The 15,618-nt window shown below is 53.7% G+C and overlaps 2 protein-coding genes across 2 annotated transcripts in view; both read right to left on the reverse strand.

Moving 5' to 3' along the window:
* Positions 1-5,903, reverse strand: part of VOLCADRAFT_62022 (uncharacterized protein) — a gene marked incomplete at both ends in the record, with an annotated part of 13,905 nt that extends 8,002 nt beyond the window's left edge. The window contains 8 exons of the mRNA XM_002952066.1: positions 1,491-1,636; positions 1,947-2,092; positions 3,282-3,361; positions 3,404-3,732; positions 3,956-4,094; positions 4,283-4,608; positions 5,070-5,196; positions 5,773-5,903. Coding sequence (XP_002952112.1) covers positions 1,491-1,636; positions 1,947-2,092; positions 3,282-3,361; positions 3,404-3,732; positions 3,956-4,094; positions 4,283-4,608; positions 5,070-5,196; positions 5,773-5,903 — 1,424 coding nt within the window. The remainder of the gene's footprint in view (positions 1-1,490; positions 1,637-1,946; positions 2,093-3,281; positions 3,362-3,403; positions 3,733-3,955; positions 4,095-4,282; positions 4,609-5,069; positions 5,197-5,772) is intronic.
* Positions 5,904-10,952: 5,049 nt separating this feature from the next.
* On the reverse strand, positions 10,953-13,887 carry VOLCADRAFT_118015 (uncharacterized protein; the record flags this gene model as incomplete). Its single annotated transcript, XM_002952067.1, has 6 exons — positions 10,953-11,038; positions 11,232-11,292; positions 11,643-11,865; positions 12,285-12,477; positions 13,044-13,094; positions 13,803-13,887. The coding sequence occupies 6 exons, from the start codon at positions 13,885-13,887 to the stop codon at positions 10,953-10,955; spliced, it is 699 nt and encodes a 232-aa protein (XP_002952113.1).
* Positions 13,888-15,618: the final 1,731 nt, after the last annotated feature.

Below are 15,618 nucleotides of genomic sequence, written 5' to 3' on the forward strand. Positions count from 1 at the left end.
TTTGTGCCAGTGCCACCCCTGAAATGCAGACCCTGATACACATATCGTGCCCCACTTGTAGTGGTCCGTGTGTGCTGCAAGCGGCACCGATGGACACGATATGGGTTGTGCGGCATCGTCACCACCATCCCTTCCCTCCGCTGGGTCGTGGCCAACTCGGATGGCATGCTGAGCTTGGAGCAGCATACCACGCCGCTTAACACAACCATCCCACTCAACCATACAGACTGCTCCGGGCCCCCTGTGGAGGCTCTTTGTGGAGGCAGGGCTGTCTCCGCGCTTTGGAACACACTCACTGCACTCTGAAGGTGTGACCGCTGCCGTTAACAACCGTGCGGATTGCAGCTTGGTGCAGCAGCTGGGTGCTGGAAGAGTGCGGAGGTTTCGAGAGCATAATGGTGAAGACAGCACCGCGGCTGGGGCATGGGTGATGACCCTCTTGACCTATACCAACCAGTGATCGTTGCACTTGTGGGTCCTTTCAAGACCTGTCATTACTATCGGCCACTAATGCAACTTTCACAATGGGTTGGTGTTGGGAGGGGGTTTCGCAACGGGTTGCTTTGCTACGGAGTTGTGCTTGCGGTTGGCGGCTTAGCTACTGTAACGCACCACGGCAGGACTGAGCAATAAACTTCTCCACTTGTATATTCATCGCTTTCCGCTCGGGCTCGTGTGCTCCTAAGAGATTCCGACGAATCTGCCATACGCACATGCTTTGTGGATGCTTCAGTCGTATGACGCGACAGCCTCCTGCTGACCCCATATCCCCCAATCAGCGCTGAATCCCAACGCGCAACCCCCCACTGCAGGCGGCACGGGCTGCTAGGGCAGCTTACTCACTCGAGCTGGTCACTCTTCGCGCCGCTGTCCAGCAGCAGCCGCACCACAGCCTGCGATAGGACACAGCATAGCCACATCACCACAAATTTTGAACTGTTCATTTTCGTAATTAGGATAGGAAGCATGCGGTTCGACCAGCTGCAATTAAATCATGGATCCGTTGCTATGATGCTAATTGAGAGTGAGGAGGTGCTCAGAGTGGCGGGGCGGTTGCAGTTAGCAGCAGTTGCAGAGAACAAGAACTTTGGACCAGCAATGTGACACAACCCGTAGCATTTCCCTGCTGCCTACGCTATTGCACACACATAGCCACACACGCATTCGCGTCCATAGCGGCTGCTTCACGTCGAATTATAAATGTTTGCATCCATCACCCTGCCTTCGGCTGGCGGCCGTCCAAATTGGCAAGCAGTACATAACAAAACGCTCGGTCGGCCCTTTTCGGTCAGCCCCGCCTAGGTGATCCCCTACCCTACAGGTCCGCTCGGCACACCCTTGGAAAACAACGCAACTCAAAAAAAGAGGCGTAATACACACACACAACCCAAAGCAAATCAGACACTATCCCGGGATCTAGCGTATCTTGGAACGGCAGTTTTCCCAACACGTGCACGTGAACACAGCAACTTTCGCGAAAGAATCGTCACACCTCATGCCCGCCGGACGCCGCCAACATCAGCCCCGTACGACCATCATAGTCCGAGCTGTTGGGGTTCATGCCCTGGTTGAGCATGGCGCGCAGCGTCTCTATGTCGCCGTCGGACGCACAGCCCAGGAACTCAAAGGTGCGCAGCTGGTCCACCTTGCGCACGTGGGCGCGGACGATGGCGCGGACGTCGTCCAGGCGGTGCAGGAAATCGATCGTGGTCTGCGGCAGAATCTCTGCAGCGGGTGGGTGGGGGATGCGGCGTGCAGGGCTGCGGGTTAAGGCTGGGCACGCAAGGGAGGAAAGGGATGGTACATAAGGCGAGCGTACAGAAGCCTAAAAGGCGTATTGAGTAACCAGGATGCGCCCCAGGACAAGACGAAAGCAGGATTTCGCTTTGCTTGGGCAGGGTCCCTGTCCTCCCCAGCCGCCTGAACCTCTCCTATCCCAGTCCCACACGTAGGGAACCACAACCTCCGTTCGAACCTGTCAAGTCAATGGGCGGCGCCGCATCCTGCTTGAACACCGCCTTGTGCCGGCCCTTGCCGTACTGAAGCGCAGTACGCAGCTGCTCCTCCGTGAGCTGCGTCAGTTCCGTGGCCTCTTGTAGCTCGTGGGAGAGGGCCGCCTCAGTGCGGGCCTGCAGGTTGGTGAGCACCAGTCTCGCCTGCTGAGGGTACTGGTCCATCAGCTCCTCCCAGGCGGCCTTGGGAATGCTCAAAACCCGTACGACGCTCTGGGACATGATGGTCTCGTTGGAAGGGACGTCTGAGGAGGGAAACGGGTGGGCGTGTGAACGGGTGGGGGGGGAAGTTTCGGAAAGCATCTTACTTAAGGTGTTAGGATTGATGTTTTGCTGGAGCTTAAGAAGGTTGTTGCTTGGGTTGAGGGGGGGTTGAGAAGGTCAGCACTGGAACAGGGACAGTAAGCTCAGATGGCCGGGCGCATAGTGGCTACCTACCTAGCTGGCTGCCACCAGCACTAGTACACAGGGATGAAAATGGCCGGTCAGTGCAGCAGAACCCCCCTGAAACTCGTTAGACGAAACTAGCTAGATGGTATGATGTATCACGGCGTTTAGCTCTTGCGGTGCCGACCCACCAGAAAAGGACTCAGGCCCATCAGCTCTAGCATGAACCCATACTCCCAATACTCCGGTGATGCAGCCAGCCAGCAAAGCCCCCAACACGGGCCGCATACATGCGGCCAATCGGACTTCTGGAGCTCATACCCAGTCTAGTCAAAGACAGTTCGGACCGCGGACCTGTGAAGAAGGGCACCTCGGCCAGCGCGTCCCCGCTGTAGCGCGTGTTCACCTTCCTCCCAGTCGCCATTTCCATGAAGCCGTTGGTGCCATCGATCAGGAAATCTAAGTCAACACGGGTTGCAAAAGACGAAACAGCGATGCGTAATGTAAGCGCATAGTGCATCCGAGGCCAGCAGTCGGAGAGCAACTGCATCATGGTGTAACGAACGAGGGCGCTTGGCTCTCGGACCCGCCGATCGGGCCCATCAGAAACGGCCCCAAACGATGTTAAGAGCCAGGTTTTACCCTGCTGAGCTGACCCACCCACCCGCCCACCCACCCACCCCGCTAACCACAACAGCCATCTAACTTTCTCCCCCTGCCTCCCTGCAAACCCAGCCCAGCTTAAGAAGTCCGCCCATCCATCCATCCGTCCACCCCGCCCGGCCCCCCCGCCCACTCAACGCTCACCTGTAATGCTGCCGTGGCAGCTAGAGTTCCTCCCCACGCTTGAGTTGTGGCCGGCGCTGGAGGTGCGGCCCATACTAGAGCTGCGCTTCAAGTGGCTGCTGCCCGGAATGATCATGGAGCCCCTCACCGAGCCGCCAGGGTCGCCGCTGGCGCTCCTGCGCCTCGTGGAGCGGTTGGAGGGGTCCGTGGACGCGAACTGGCTGAAAGCCGCACTGAGGTTGATGCCCGCTTCCGCCACCAGCACATCCCCAGAGACAATGATGTTTAGTTCGGTGACGTTGTCGCCCTCGGTAAGTAGCTGCACGCCCGGCATGAAGAGCTCCACACGCGCGACGGTGAGCAGGGCGTCCAGGAAGCGCTGCTTACAGCCCTTGAACAGGTAGCAGCTGCGTACGGGGTGCAGGTAGAGGTGACGTAGCACCTTGCGACGGATGGTGGTTGGGTAGATGCCCAGCACGTGCTCGTCGTCGATCTGCTCGGTGTTGAAGGTCACCTCCAGGTGCTCCTGCATGGCTGATTGCAGCCGCTGCACGGAGGCGTGATGATGACACAGGGCACGACACGGCACGGTAAATGGCATGACACGCGTGCGGGGGGGTATATGTGCTGGAAGGGAGGTTTAAGTGGGGCTACCGATGCCTTTAGGTGTGGCAAATTTAGCTGTGGCGCAAGTGTCCCTCCTGAGACCCCATTTTCGCCTCTCTCGCGGCTCAAAAAAATATACACCCCTACTTCTTGCCACAACCCACCTCGGGCAGGTCGTTGTTTCTACCGAACTCATTGAGGTTGCTCATGCGTTCTCGAAAGGCCTTACTGCGCTCGTCACCTTTGACCACCAGCATAGTCACCGTTCCCAGAATGTAGGCGCCAAGGAACAGATTGAACAAGCTGTAGGGGTAATCAGGGAGCGGGTCAGAGGCAAATGGAGAAGCTGCGGGCCCCAGAGCAGCAGGCAATCAGCCTCAAATTGCTAAATCGGCAGGTAGGTTTAAGTCAGGGCAGGGTAGCATCAAACAGGAGCTATTGCAATGGAAAATATTGGTTTACAACATAAATTACACAAAAACTCAACTCACAGGTAAATCACCATGAATGCCGCTTCCGGCACGGTAGATGCGAACAGTGCCGCGTCTCCTAGGCCGGTGAATGCGCTCGTACTGAAGTACAACGACAGCAGGTACTTTTCGTACACGGGCCGTCCCATGAAGCGTTCCGCATTGCGGCCCACCCAGGAGTCGTGCGAGAAGTTCTGGTGCGAGGCGATGTGGTACAGGATGCATGCAGCCCAGTGCGTGATGAAGAAGACGTAGGTGTAATTGCGCGTCAGCAGCAGAGTACCCTGGCTGAGCACCATTCGATAGTCGAGGTTCGCGAACAGCTCAAAGACGCGATACATACGCACCTGTTGTTGCTCGTACACAATGTTGTACGGGGTCGTACATGTGAACACGTGCATTAAGACGTGGGGACAGGGGTACACAAGACAGGGTTACGTCAGGGAACGAGCGCGGGGGACATGGGCAAGGCGATAGGTTGCGTGGGTGATACGGTGCGAGGTGTGCGCAGCAGAGGCGGTGTGTAGATAGGTAAGTAAGCTTTGGGTTCCTAAGTTGACCACCTGGAGCCAGGCCCTTGTGCGCGTGTGCATCCGAAACCAAAGTGATGAGCCCACCCACCCACCCACCCACCCACCCTCCAAGCTGGCGGATATCCCCGCCCAATGTTAAATCTCCCCTTCATCCTCCAACCCTCAGGTCGGGCAGCGTTTTCACCCCCTCACCATCATCCCCTTCACCCTCACCCTCAACCCCATGCCAGACCCGTCCGCCGTAGCGGTCGCCTTCGCCGCCCTGAATTACCCACCAGCGTGAGTAGCTTTATCCACGCCAGCCACACAAGCGTCCTCTCACTTGCCCCCATCGCCGCAGCCGTGTCGATGGTGATCCAGTCCAAAGGAAACCAGCCAATCAGATCCAGGTAGAACTGCCAGCTGTTGGAACCGGATAGGGACAGCACGGCAAGAGGGGAGGGCGCACCACGCCTTAGGTGCCATAGGTGCCACGCATTCATCAGCGTATGAGACAGGGTAGACTGAGGCGGCATCGCTTCAGCGTGCAACATGCTTCCGCACATGCTTTTGTAGGAGGTCCTACGCCGTGGGCTCAGTGGCCCAGACCGTGGCCCAGACCGTGGAACGAAAGAGAAACGAAAAACGCTTGTTAATGAGAAATAGGGTGATCCGCCTCCTAGGGTGCCGTGCTGGGTTTGTAGCTACTCCGCCTGGAGACGGCCTCGGCCTTTGGAGGTCCTCAAAATCCGGAATCGCTCTTCCAGTTGTACAATTATCACCATTATCAACCCCGCACACGCCGGGGCTCTCTGTCGTATGCCGTGCACGGCTCGATGCATGCAGCTAAGGGCCTTCCATCCACACAACCTACCATTCACCCCCTTCCCAACCCTACCCCCCCAACGCACCCCACACCTGCGGGGCAGCAGGCGATGCACCTCACAGTCACCCTCGTTACGCATTCATTCCAGCACCAGGCATTGCTTGCCGTCGCACCTGCTTACGTAGCGCCTGGCGATCTTCCTCCGCGACCCAACCAGCACTCCGGATTCCGGGTCGATGTACATGGTGGTGAACTTGAGCATGAAGTCCAGGGCGAAGACAGCCGTACTGATGTACTCGACAATGGCAACCCAGTCGTTGTAAGGCCTGCAGGGTCAATCAGGCAATCAGTCAAACAACCAAGGAGCGAAGCAAGCTTCTGCCCTGCCCGCTCGTAAACCCCCTGAAGCGAGCTCCCCCCTCCAAGCCCAAACCCTGCGTTCATCAGCAAGTGCTGGGTGCCCGCAGCGGGTATTGCACTACCAGTCTACGTCTTGTGAATCTGTCTGTCTGTCTGTGTCATGTCCCATCTCTGTGGGTGTGTGGTCCGGGCCAAGATGACGTCATCGCGGTGTCGTGGTGTCGCGGTGGCGTGGGTGTGGCGGCGGGAACAACCCCCGAGGGCCTTATGCTTTTACGGACGGCAGGAACCCGCATTCGTGCAGAACTTGTAACTTGTAACTTGCTACCAGGGGCCGAGGTTTTGCTTACGCTGTACCAGGGAGGAGGGGCCTTATGCTACCGTACCCTACCCTTAGCCGGTGTTCTTACTTGAGCAGTCCGCCAGGCTCCACGAAAGCGAAGTGGAAAGGTGTTTCCCAGCCGCTGAGCAGCGCCATCACCACGCAGACGAAAAACCAGTTCTGCAACCTGCAAATGCACAAATGTACATTTAGCACACAGCATAAACGGCAGAACGATGGCATAAATGTAGTATATCAAGGAATTGCCGAATTGACAACGTTTGCCAGATAGCCGGCAGCATTAAATACTCCAAGTGCCGCTTACCGAGGGCGAAGCAAAGCCTGCGCGCCGACATGCAGTGCTGATGAGTGAGCCTTTGTGAGGCTGGCAGTACGAATTTTATATGGTCCGTAACTCATTGATGGGTCGCACAGGCATTTCAGACATGGTGCGAAATCCACTACCACAGAGAGTAGTAGTGGAAGCAATCATTGCAGGTGACGGGGGTAGGGTGAAATGCGGAATGCGAATTTTACGGTTTCGCCAAATCCAGGCCATTGACCCTTGGGAGAGCGTTTCCGCTGGTCCCTTGTAGCTATAGGTAAGTAGGCAGGTAGGTGCGAACCTTGGGCTCCCGGGCCGTACGAGGAGGCTGTAGCTTAGTCGGTGGAGGCGTCGCTTCCATCGGGATCTCCAAGTGGAACTTTGCATGTCCTTTTTAAGAACCGCCCACGGCCCAGCCTCCTCTGCCGCGGCATAGCCATCATCCACGCGTAAAGACTCGTGCAGATGTGATGAACGCCGCTGCGAGTGCGGGTGTGAAGAAAGATCACCGGCGATTGGAAATAGACATAAGTTTTTGAATGCAATATAGCCGCAGTGCGTGCGGCAACTGGGGTGTGAGGCTGGCGCCGATTGTCTCGCATGACCCACCTGCCTGGCCGCCAGCTGCGCCGTGAGTCTATCTTGCTGTTTTCCATACGAAACGGATGTATCTGCAAAACCGCTTTTCGCTTGGGATACGGACGGATCCGGAGTGAGTTGGTCAAGCGAAAGCCCATTTCCACCATTGCTTAGCAACGGCGGCCTCCCATCTAGGCGTCCGCCCTGCACGGGAGTGGCGCCATTCGAGAAACTCTGAGCAATTGTTGAGCAGTGAACAAATTGCGAAACCAGAGGAGAACCCTAAGGGTTCCAAAGCAACCCAATGGTTCGTAACGGTGGACGCAATAAAATGCTTCACAGCTAGGGACAGAGAAGCAGATACGGAATCGCATCTGACAACTTTACTTCACCTGTAATGGAGAGGCGAGTCCAAAAGAAGGGGTACCTCCCTCAGCATCATCCAGCTTTCCGTTACATATGGGCACCGGCACCACCACGTTTCCTTTCACATGCTTTCCAGTGATACTTCCGAAGCTTGCCGCACCTGGCAGCGGCTGCATTGCGCACGGGACGCACTCCCACGCCTTGCACGGCAAATGCTAGAAAACGCCTCTAGGATCTAAGATATTAAATAATTCTATAGATAGAAACTGGCATTCGTAACCAGGCCGCATCCTGCAGGATCAATCAGCAACCAGGAACTGTCACAACTTTCCACTTTCGACTTCGAACATGACGAGAACACATGAGCAAGGCATGTGCAGGCGTCACATGATTGCGGGAGTGCTCATGCTAGATAGCACTGGCTGATGTGCCGTATAAGTGCGTCAACCATGTGCTATCATGCCTCATGCGATACCTTGCGCGGCCAGGTCATATGAAACATCTGTAATTCTTCTAATTATATTATTTATGCATAGATTTTATTTCGCTAAAATTACAATTGTCTGGTTTTGGAGTCGGCTTCGCAACAGCGAACACCCCTGCTGCTCTGTACAAATGCTCCATGCTCTACGTGTCATCCATAGTCGAACTGCGAGCTTTATATAAGCTATAAATATCACTCTAGCTTTATTCAATGCACTGCACTTCCTTTGTGCATGGTGCACGTACTAACTGGCTTGGGATGTACCACACCGCCGCCGGCCTTTGGACAGATATATGATACTTAAACTACTCAAACTATTGGCCGCATGAAGTACTACGCCTCTACGTTGCATAGCTCAAGTTACAGCGTATTGCGTGTTCCGACGTAACGGTGGTCCCAATGTTATCATATTCAGTGCAGATTCCGGACGGCTCCTGCCCACAATACGTTAGTCGCGAGATAGCCCTTTCCAGTTGTGATCGCCGTGCGAGTGCACATTTCGTTTTAAAAGCTTGCGCAGTAGCTGCTGCTGGAGGTGATGCGTTCCTTTTCTCCGTGGCTTTTAGGCGTTGTAGTATTGCCCTTGGGCCTTCGGCTCGTATGGGTAGTCTTACAGGTATGGGGTCACGCACCCCCAACCATGTAACACACACACACACACACACACACACACACACACACACACACACACACACACACACACACACACACACACACACACACACACACACACACACACACACACACACACACACACACACACACACACACACACACACACACACACACACACATGTTTTGTTTATACAAGAGAGGCTTCCCCTATCTGTTATCTACCTATTCCACCACCAAACAGTAGTGACAAGAAGCGCAAGCCCATGCCAAGCGGTTTTATGCACCTAGATTGCACCGTACTGCATCACACACCTATCAGTCCAACGTCCCAGTTGCAAGTCAATGCGTCGCATTTGCAGGTCGGTTGCAAGGGCGCAGGGGCCGCAGACGACGTCCCCGCAGATACGTTCGTCAAGGTAGGCACTGTTCACCAACAAACGCCTTAGACCGAAATCTAGCCCTAGCGACATTCTTGTTCAGGCAATGCATGCCTAATCACGGACGCACGATAAATTCTAACAATGCAGCTTGTGCAAATTGAAATGCAGTGTGGTAACGAACTATGGTTGGTGAAGCTGGTGGTCGGGGGCGATGCGACGGGGACTGATGGGGACTGATGCCCACATCGTGCACTCGAGTCGATTCAAACACATACAATCAATCCCAAAGTTGGAAACGACCTCAAGAACAACAGACGACAAACATTATCAACATCTACCAATAAATGTAGCACCGACAGCAGCCCACCCATTCGGGCCGATTTATGCGACCTGTGCGACAGATAGACGCTCACACATAACAAACAATTCATCAGTACATGCGCAATAATACATGCGAAATGTATTTATCGAGGCAGATATTATCACAAGCCGCCACTAAGTAGCCTGGGCGACGTTTCAATGTGTAAATGACATGGCCAGCACATGCTGGCCAAAGAAAGGCCACTCAACCATCTGCGCCATGTTATAATCCGTGCTCGTAAGCGCAGGCCGTCAACCCGCACAATAAAATGGTGTCATACCAAGGACTGCGATGGTCCACATGTCTAGCGATCCGACAATATGATAATAATATTCCAACTGTCAAAAATGTCAGCAACATCGACATTACTCCTCATCATTGCTACTCTATTCACCCGCAGCATAGCCATTATACTACTAATTCTAATCTTTGAAACAACGAATAGCAGTCTAGTATAAAGAAGACATGAAGTCGACCATAAAAATGAACTGAATAACTTATCATAGCAATTAATAACTGAATACAACTAATCACTAGCAATTAATAACTGAATACAACTAATCACTAGCAATTAATAACTGAATACAACTAAATACCGTAATAATAATGTAATGGAGGTCCCGCAGCGGAAACGTCCAAACTGCATCTGTTCTTTCTCGCGGCGTCACACAAAAATCTTCCTGTCGGTGACATATACATACGCAATAGTTGCCGGCGGTTCGATCTGCAAAACCGCAAACGACGCGACGTATATCTTGGGCTAAGGAAAACACGCATCATGATTGGCTTCATGTATCTGACAAAATTGGAAGCATGATGAATATAGTTGGGGCCCCGACAGCCCGGCCTCGATTTGCGAGGCTCTTTTGGCCGAGTCATTCATCAAGCAGGAAAGCAGTTGCCGCCTTAATGCACCACAACCCTCCTTTCGAGCCTTTCCATACCGCTAGCTCTCCATCCATTTCCACATCAGCAACAGAAAACGACACGCGTACTAAAACAAAACTAGTCACAACATGGGGACGGAGCTCATGCAGCAGTACACATCGGAATCTTCGCGCTGTTACCTTGCAGCACGCGCAACCGGGGCCTTTGGTCGATGTGGCAGCCCCTCGACGCCAGCAGGCCTATGTACAGATGATGAAATGATATGCTTCGCAGCAGATATGCCACACAAACGTGGCTATTAGCCGGCCGGCAGGAACCTGTAGCAGGAACGTGTTTGTCGAGCCGCCATGCGACTGGCATAGATGACGCAGACGAGGCAGACCCGTGTAGGCTTGGAACTGATGATACTTAGTTGATGCGCGGGAACACTGCGGCCGATCCGATAGGCGAGGAGTGGAAACGGGCGGGAGCAAGAGAGGACTTCAGGATTTCTTAAGACACGGACTCACGCAGAGAAGATCAGCATTGACAAAACAAACACGTGCTTCGCGATGCACGTGTCTTTGAGTGGGTGGGTGCTGCCGTACACGTGGGCGTCACATTATTACACCCTTTGGTTTCATAAAATGTTATGCAAAAAGAGCGTAACGGACCAGAGTAGTACGGACGCTAGCTAGTACGCGTGGTTACAGTACGTGGGCCTTCGCTGTACATGTAAACGTGCGTGGGCCTTCCTACGTGTCACGAACAATACTACTGCTGCAGAACGGTGACGACAAGGCATTGCCGGGGAGTATACCTGGCACGTGTTACAAGGGCACGCAACAAAAGCTAATCGCGGCCATGCTTGTGGCAGGTCGAGTCGCAGCATGGGCACCAGCTAGGCCCTAACATACGTTATCTGACAAGTTCTGGCAGGGGACGGCATAGGAAGGCTTGCGCACGCACTCACCGTTTTCCTGAAATTCCAAGTTATTCGCTTTAAAGCCCGTCCTGTACCGGCAGACGACGATCTGCACGGATGCCAGGAAGGTGACATCGTCAGATCGCTACTCTTCATTGAAGAGGGGGTGCATGAGGGGTCAAGTGGTTGACTACTTGTAGTGTGACCACTAGGTGATCCCTACTGGGTAGCTGACGGACTTCACCACCACCCCCGTGCAAGTGCGAAAATGCGAGCACACATGCCGCGTGCCTTCCCGTGGCACACTTCGCGTCCCATTCCGCACTGTCGTATCCGATTCGCGGCCCTTCCCTTCCTTACGGACATAACATTACGCATCTTCCTGGCCCCTGCCCGCAAAGCACCATCCGAAGGTCCCAAGCCCTACCCGGCCCACCAGGCCCCCCTCCCCCCACTCACCTTGCAGCCGCCGTACCCTCCCGGCATGCGGCTCATGGGCACATCCGCCTTGCCCACCCCGCACCCGAACACGGCAGAGCTGCGCCACACCAGCTGTACGAAGTGACCCGTGCCGCGGGGTATGTTGTAGTCGTACGGGTTGCCTGCCGTAAAGTCGTACAGCTTCATTTCGGAGTACCAGGCGTCCACAGCACGCCTACAGCTCCAGTCCGGCTTGGGATACCTGTACGACAGCAACGGGGTGGTTGGAGATTTGGGTGTCATGGCCTGGGCAGGAGAAAATATGGCTTTAAAAAGTGTAATCAGAGCCGAGTGGCCCTATGAACACCCGCTAAGCACTTGCAGCAGGTTTTAATGTCAAATATCTGTAATGCCAAGAACCAAGCCAAGTTATGCAGGTCCAGGGGACTAGGACTCGCAAACAAGGGATCAGTCGTCACAACAAGAACGCCGCGTTGAATCCCAATATCCCCCCAAACAACTGGCGAATCAGCGCATGTTGACAGACCAGGGGTCTTAAGGTTTTTCATGTGAATGTCGCATACAGTATATTTTCCTCGCTATGTCGTACGGAAGGACGTAAGCGCTTTTTCGTCCTAACAAAAGAAGGAAATGTGGCGAAGAGTCAGCCCATTGACCTACGTTACAACGCTGTAGAGGCACTCTCCTCCCACTGCGGCATGCTCCAGCTCGCACTGCTTCGCGGCCAGCTCGTCCGCATAGGCTTGGGCGTCTGCGGCCAGACTAGGGTCCCACGCTAAGGGGGGAGACTGGTGCCAAGCTCGGTAGGTGTTCGTGGCGTTGATTACCCCGCTTATGTCGGAGCAGCTGCTACCTGCTTGGAAGGGAAGAGAAGGCGCGAGGGGACGGACGTGTGTCTCTTCAAGCTGGATGGGACAGGTGGCGGAAATGAACGCTGTGTGATCGCCCAAAAGAAAAAGACGAGTCAAACCAAAGGCGAGTCAAACCAAAGGTGATAAAGCTAAATCCATTCATGAAACAATAATATCATACTGGTAAAAATATTGATAGTTCTTTTTGATTGTAGGGTGTTTATTTAATAGCCATTAATCCCAATGAAAGTAACAGAGCAGCGAAGCCTTACACGAGAACAGAAAGAGGCAGTGGGGGTATTATCTATATATATTTCTTGAATATTTTGGTGTTTTTTCTTAAAAGTTACTCGATTCTCATCATCTTGTTTTAGGAGAGGGTTAAGGCGAGTCAAGCCAAAGGCGAGTCAATCCAAAGGCGAGTCATTATGTTTCACGATGTGCCTGGAAGCGGCGATAGGTGAACGTGAGCCATGCTGTTGTCAGGTAGTCAGGATGCCAGCAGCCAGGGCACTTTGAGGGGCGATATCAAGGCAATGTACCGCCCTACGTCCAACGTCCAACCTACCATTCATACTATCGTTGTACACAGCGTAGGGAAGTGGGTTCGGAGGTGCGGCTGGAAGTGGCGGTGGATACGAAGGAGAGGTAGGAGGTGGTAATGGTGGAGACGGCGGTGTCGGCGATGGTGGGAGGGGGGGCGGTGGTGAAGGTGGTGACGGGGCTGGGGATGTTGAAAGGGCAACATCTATTGGCGACGGCGACGGTGGGGATGGCGGTCGCTTTACGAGTGGAGGGGAAGGAGGTGGTCGCGGAGGAGAGGGAGGTGGTCGCGGAGGGGAAGGAGGTCGTGGCGGCTTGGGTGAAGGAGGCTTAGGAGGTGATAGCGGATTTGGTGCCGTGGGAGATGCAGGAGGCGTGAATGGGGGCAGCGACGGCTGATACGGGGCTAGGGGTTCAAGAGGAGGGGGTTGACTCGGCGCTGAGGGTGGCCTTACAGGCACTGTGGGCGGGGGGTCCGGCCACTTCCACACGCGTATCAGGAGCTTGCGCTGGTACTGAAGCAGATTTGCGTTGGATTTGTGCGGCTTGTGTATAGCTTGCTCGCGTACCGACTCGGCAACCAGATGTTGCGGGCCGTGGGCAAATCCAGGCCCTGGTCAATTTTGGGGAAGGTTCAATAAAGTTAATAAGAAATAATCCCATGAAGTGGTTAAGCCAAATATGAATGTTCCGCCATGAAAGCAGTACTCAGCACAAATAAAGTGAGCGATCCGAACGTCTCAGGGCTGTCGCTGGCCGTATGAACAGACACAGCACTACGCACCTTGGACAGAGGCTAGGACATTACAGGTTCCTTGAATGAAAGAGATAAGAAAGACTGAAGTGCAAGCGCGCAGCATTGTGGCCATTACGACGACTCCAGCCGTATCCGCGGGAATGCGAATCAGCTTGGCAACCCTTGCAGAGCTCACGGAATCAGAAATTCATAAATGAATCGGTATCTTTTCCCGGTATGAGAGCCGTATGGCTGCACTAATGTAGTCTTGCAAAAAAATTGAAGCGCGGATACATATCAAACTATGAAAATGTAAAAAATAATAAGCTAATGAACTAATAATGGCTATCTTACAATGCATGCGGCTTATGTGGGGGAAATGCAAGACCGTTAAACGACCTGTCAACCGACGCTACTGCCGTCAGCACAGAGCAGTACAGTTCTGGCCCAAGTGACTCAAATGGCCTTGCATTATATATTATATTTCTTTTTGTGATCTTATTCGCTCGCATTTCATGATCAGGCAAAGCGGGCTGAGGACAACAAGTTCCGTGCAGACACGAAGCACATACATACCCCCCCTTTCCCGAGTTGTTAGTTTACGCTTGCAAAATATTGTAATGAAAATGTACAGAGTGTTATTTTATTATGATTTCATATATTTAATGGATCTGCACTGCTTGCAAAGCATCCGCTCGGTGCTCTCACTTTTTACAGTCATCAACAGCCCGGTGCCTGCCCTTCCTCTTGCTCGGCCGTCCTCGCAAGGCACATCCTTTAATATTCCATTAGAAGCTCGTATAACTCAAAGCACACGACTCAACGCGCTGGCAACCCATACCGTACCAGGGGCAGTATGCAATTTCCATACATCAGAAAGCCAGCCTCAATTCTCTACGTACATTAGGATTACCTCCACAATGGAGAAAGACGATGTGAACCGCACGCGATATGCCGGCGTGGATAAGTTAGTAATACGCATGCGCACTACGACAACGGCACCGTCATCTCGCAGTCCCTTTTCCTGCAACGAACAGTCTTCAAATCATGGCCCGGCTCTGATGAGCAAGTTTGCAGGTTCGGCGGCGCACAACCCCGATAATGCAGTAACGGCGAAATAGAGAATGTTATCAATGATAACTTATCATGTACAGCTTCCGAATTCTCTGAGAGCCCCTGCGTTAGCTAAAAGGCCTCAGCCTACATGCGTACGCGACTGGGCCGGTCCTTCCGCGACCTTCCTGTCTCGCGGCATTGCGTACCTTGCCTTGCTGTCGCATGCTGTACTTGGGTCATCCTCGCAGCTCTTCGCGTGTTCCAGGACAGCCCAAATACGTGCTCTTCCTGGGCAATGCTCCGTCGCGACTTATGTACGGACAGATCAGTGGAGGGCTGGAGGACGGACCCTCAAAATTGCTGTACGAGAGCGGCGCATAACGCCAACACTTTCAGCGAAAATAACGTGAAGTATGGCAAAGGACCTTATCTTGTAGGTAGGTGCTCTTAACGTGAACGAGACATCTGACCTTTTAGTGAGAGAGATTGTCCGGATGGATGAAGCGGAGGTCTTGGAGGTCAGTTGAAGGGACGTAACGAGCTCGTCGTCTGCGTCCTGCTGCGACCTCCAGTGTGCCAGCCGGACAGTGCTTGACAGGAACCGCAGCAGGCTCTTCGCCGCACCTGAACCAGCCAGGTACGCGCAATAATGATATGTAGCGACAAGGCTTGTTAACATATTTGCCTTCTGCCTATGCGTGAACCTTCGGTTTCGTAATAAATGTCTCTCAATTAGCTCCTGCTACGAGTCTATTGCCATTGCCATTTCTGTTACAGATATTGGCTGTGCTCTTACGGCCTGATCGAT

This window comes from Volvox carteri, assembly GCF_000143455.1.
Source record: "Volvox carteri f. nagariensis unplaced genomic scaffold VOLCAscaffold_27, whole genome shotgun sequence".
Classification (NCBI taxonomy): Eukaryota; Viridiplantae; Chlorophyta; class Chlorophyceae; order Chlamydomonadales; family Volvocaceae; genus Volvox; species Volvox carteri.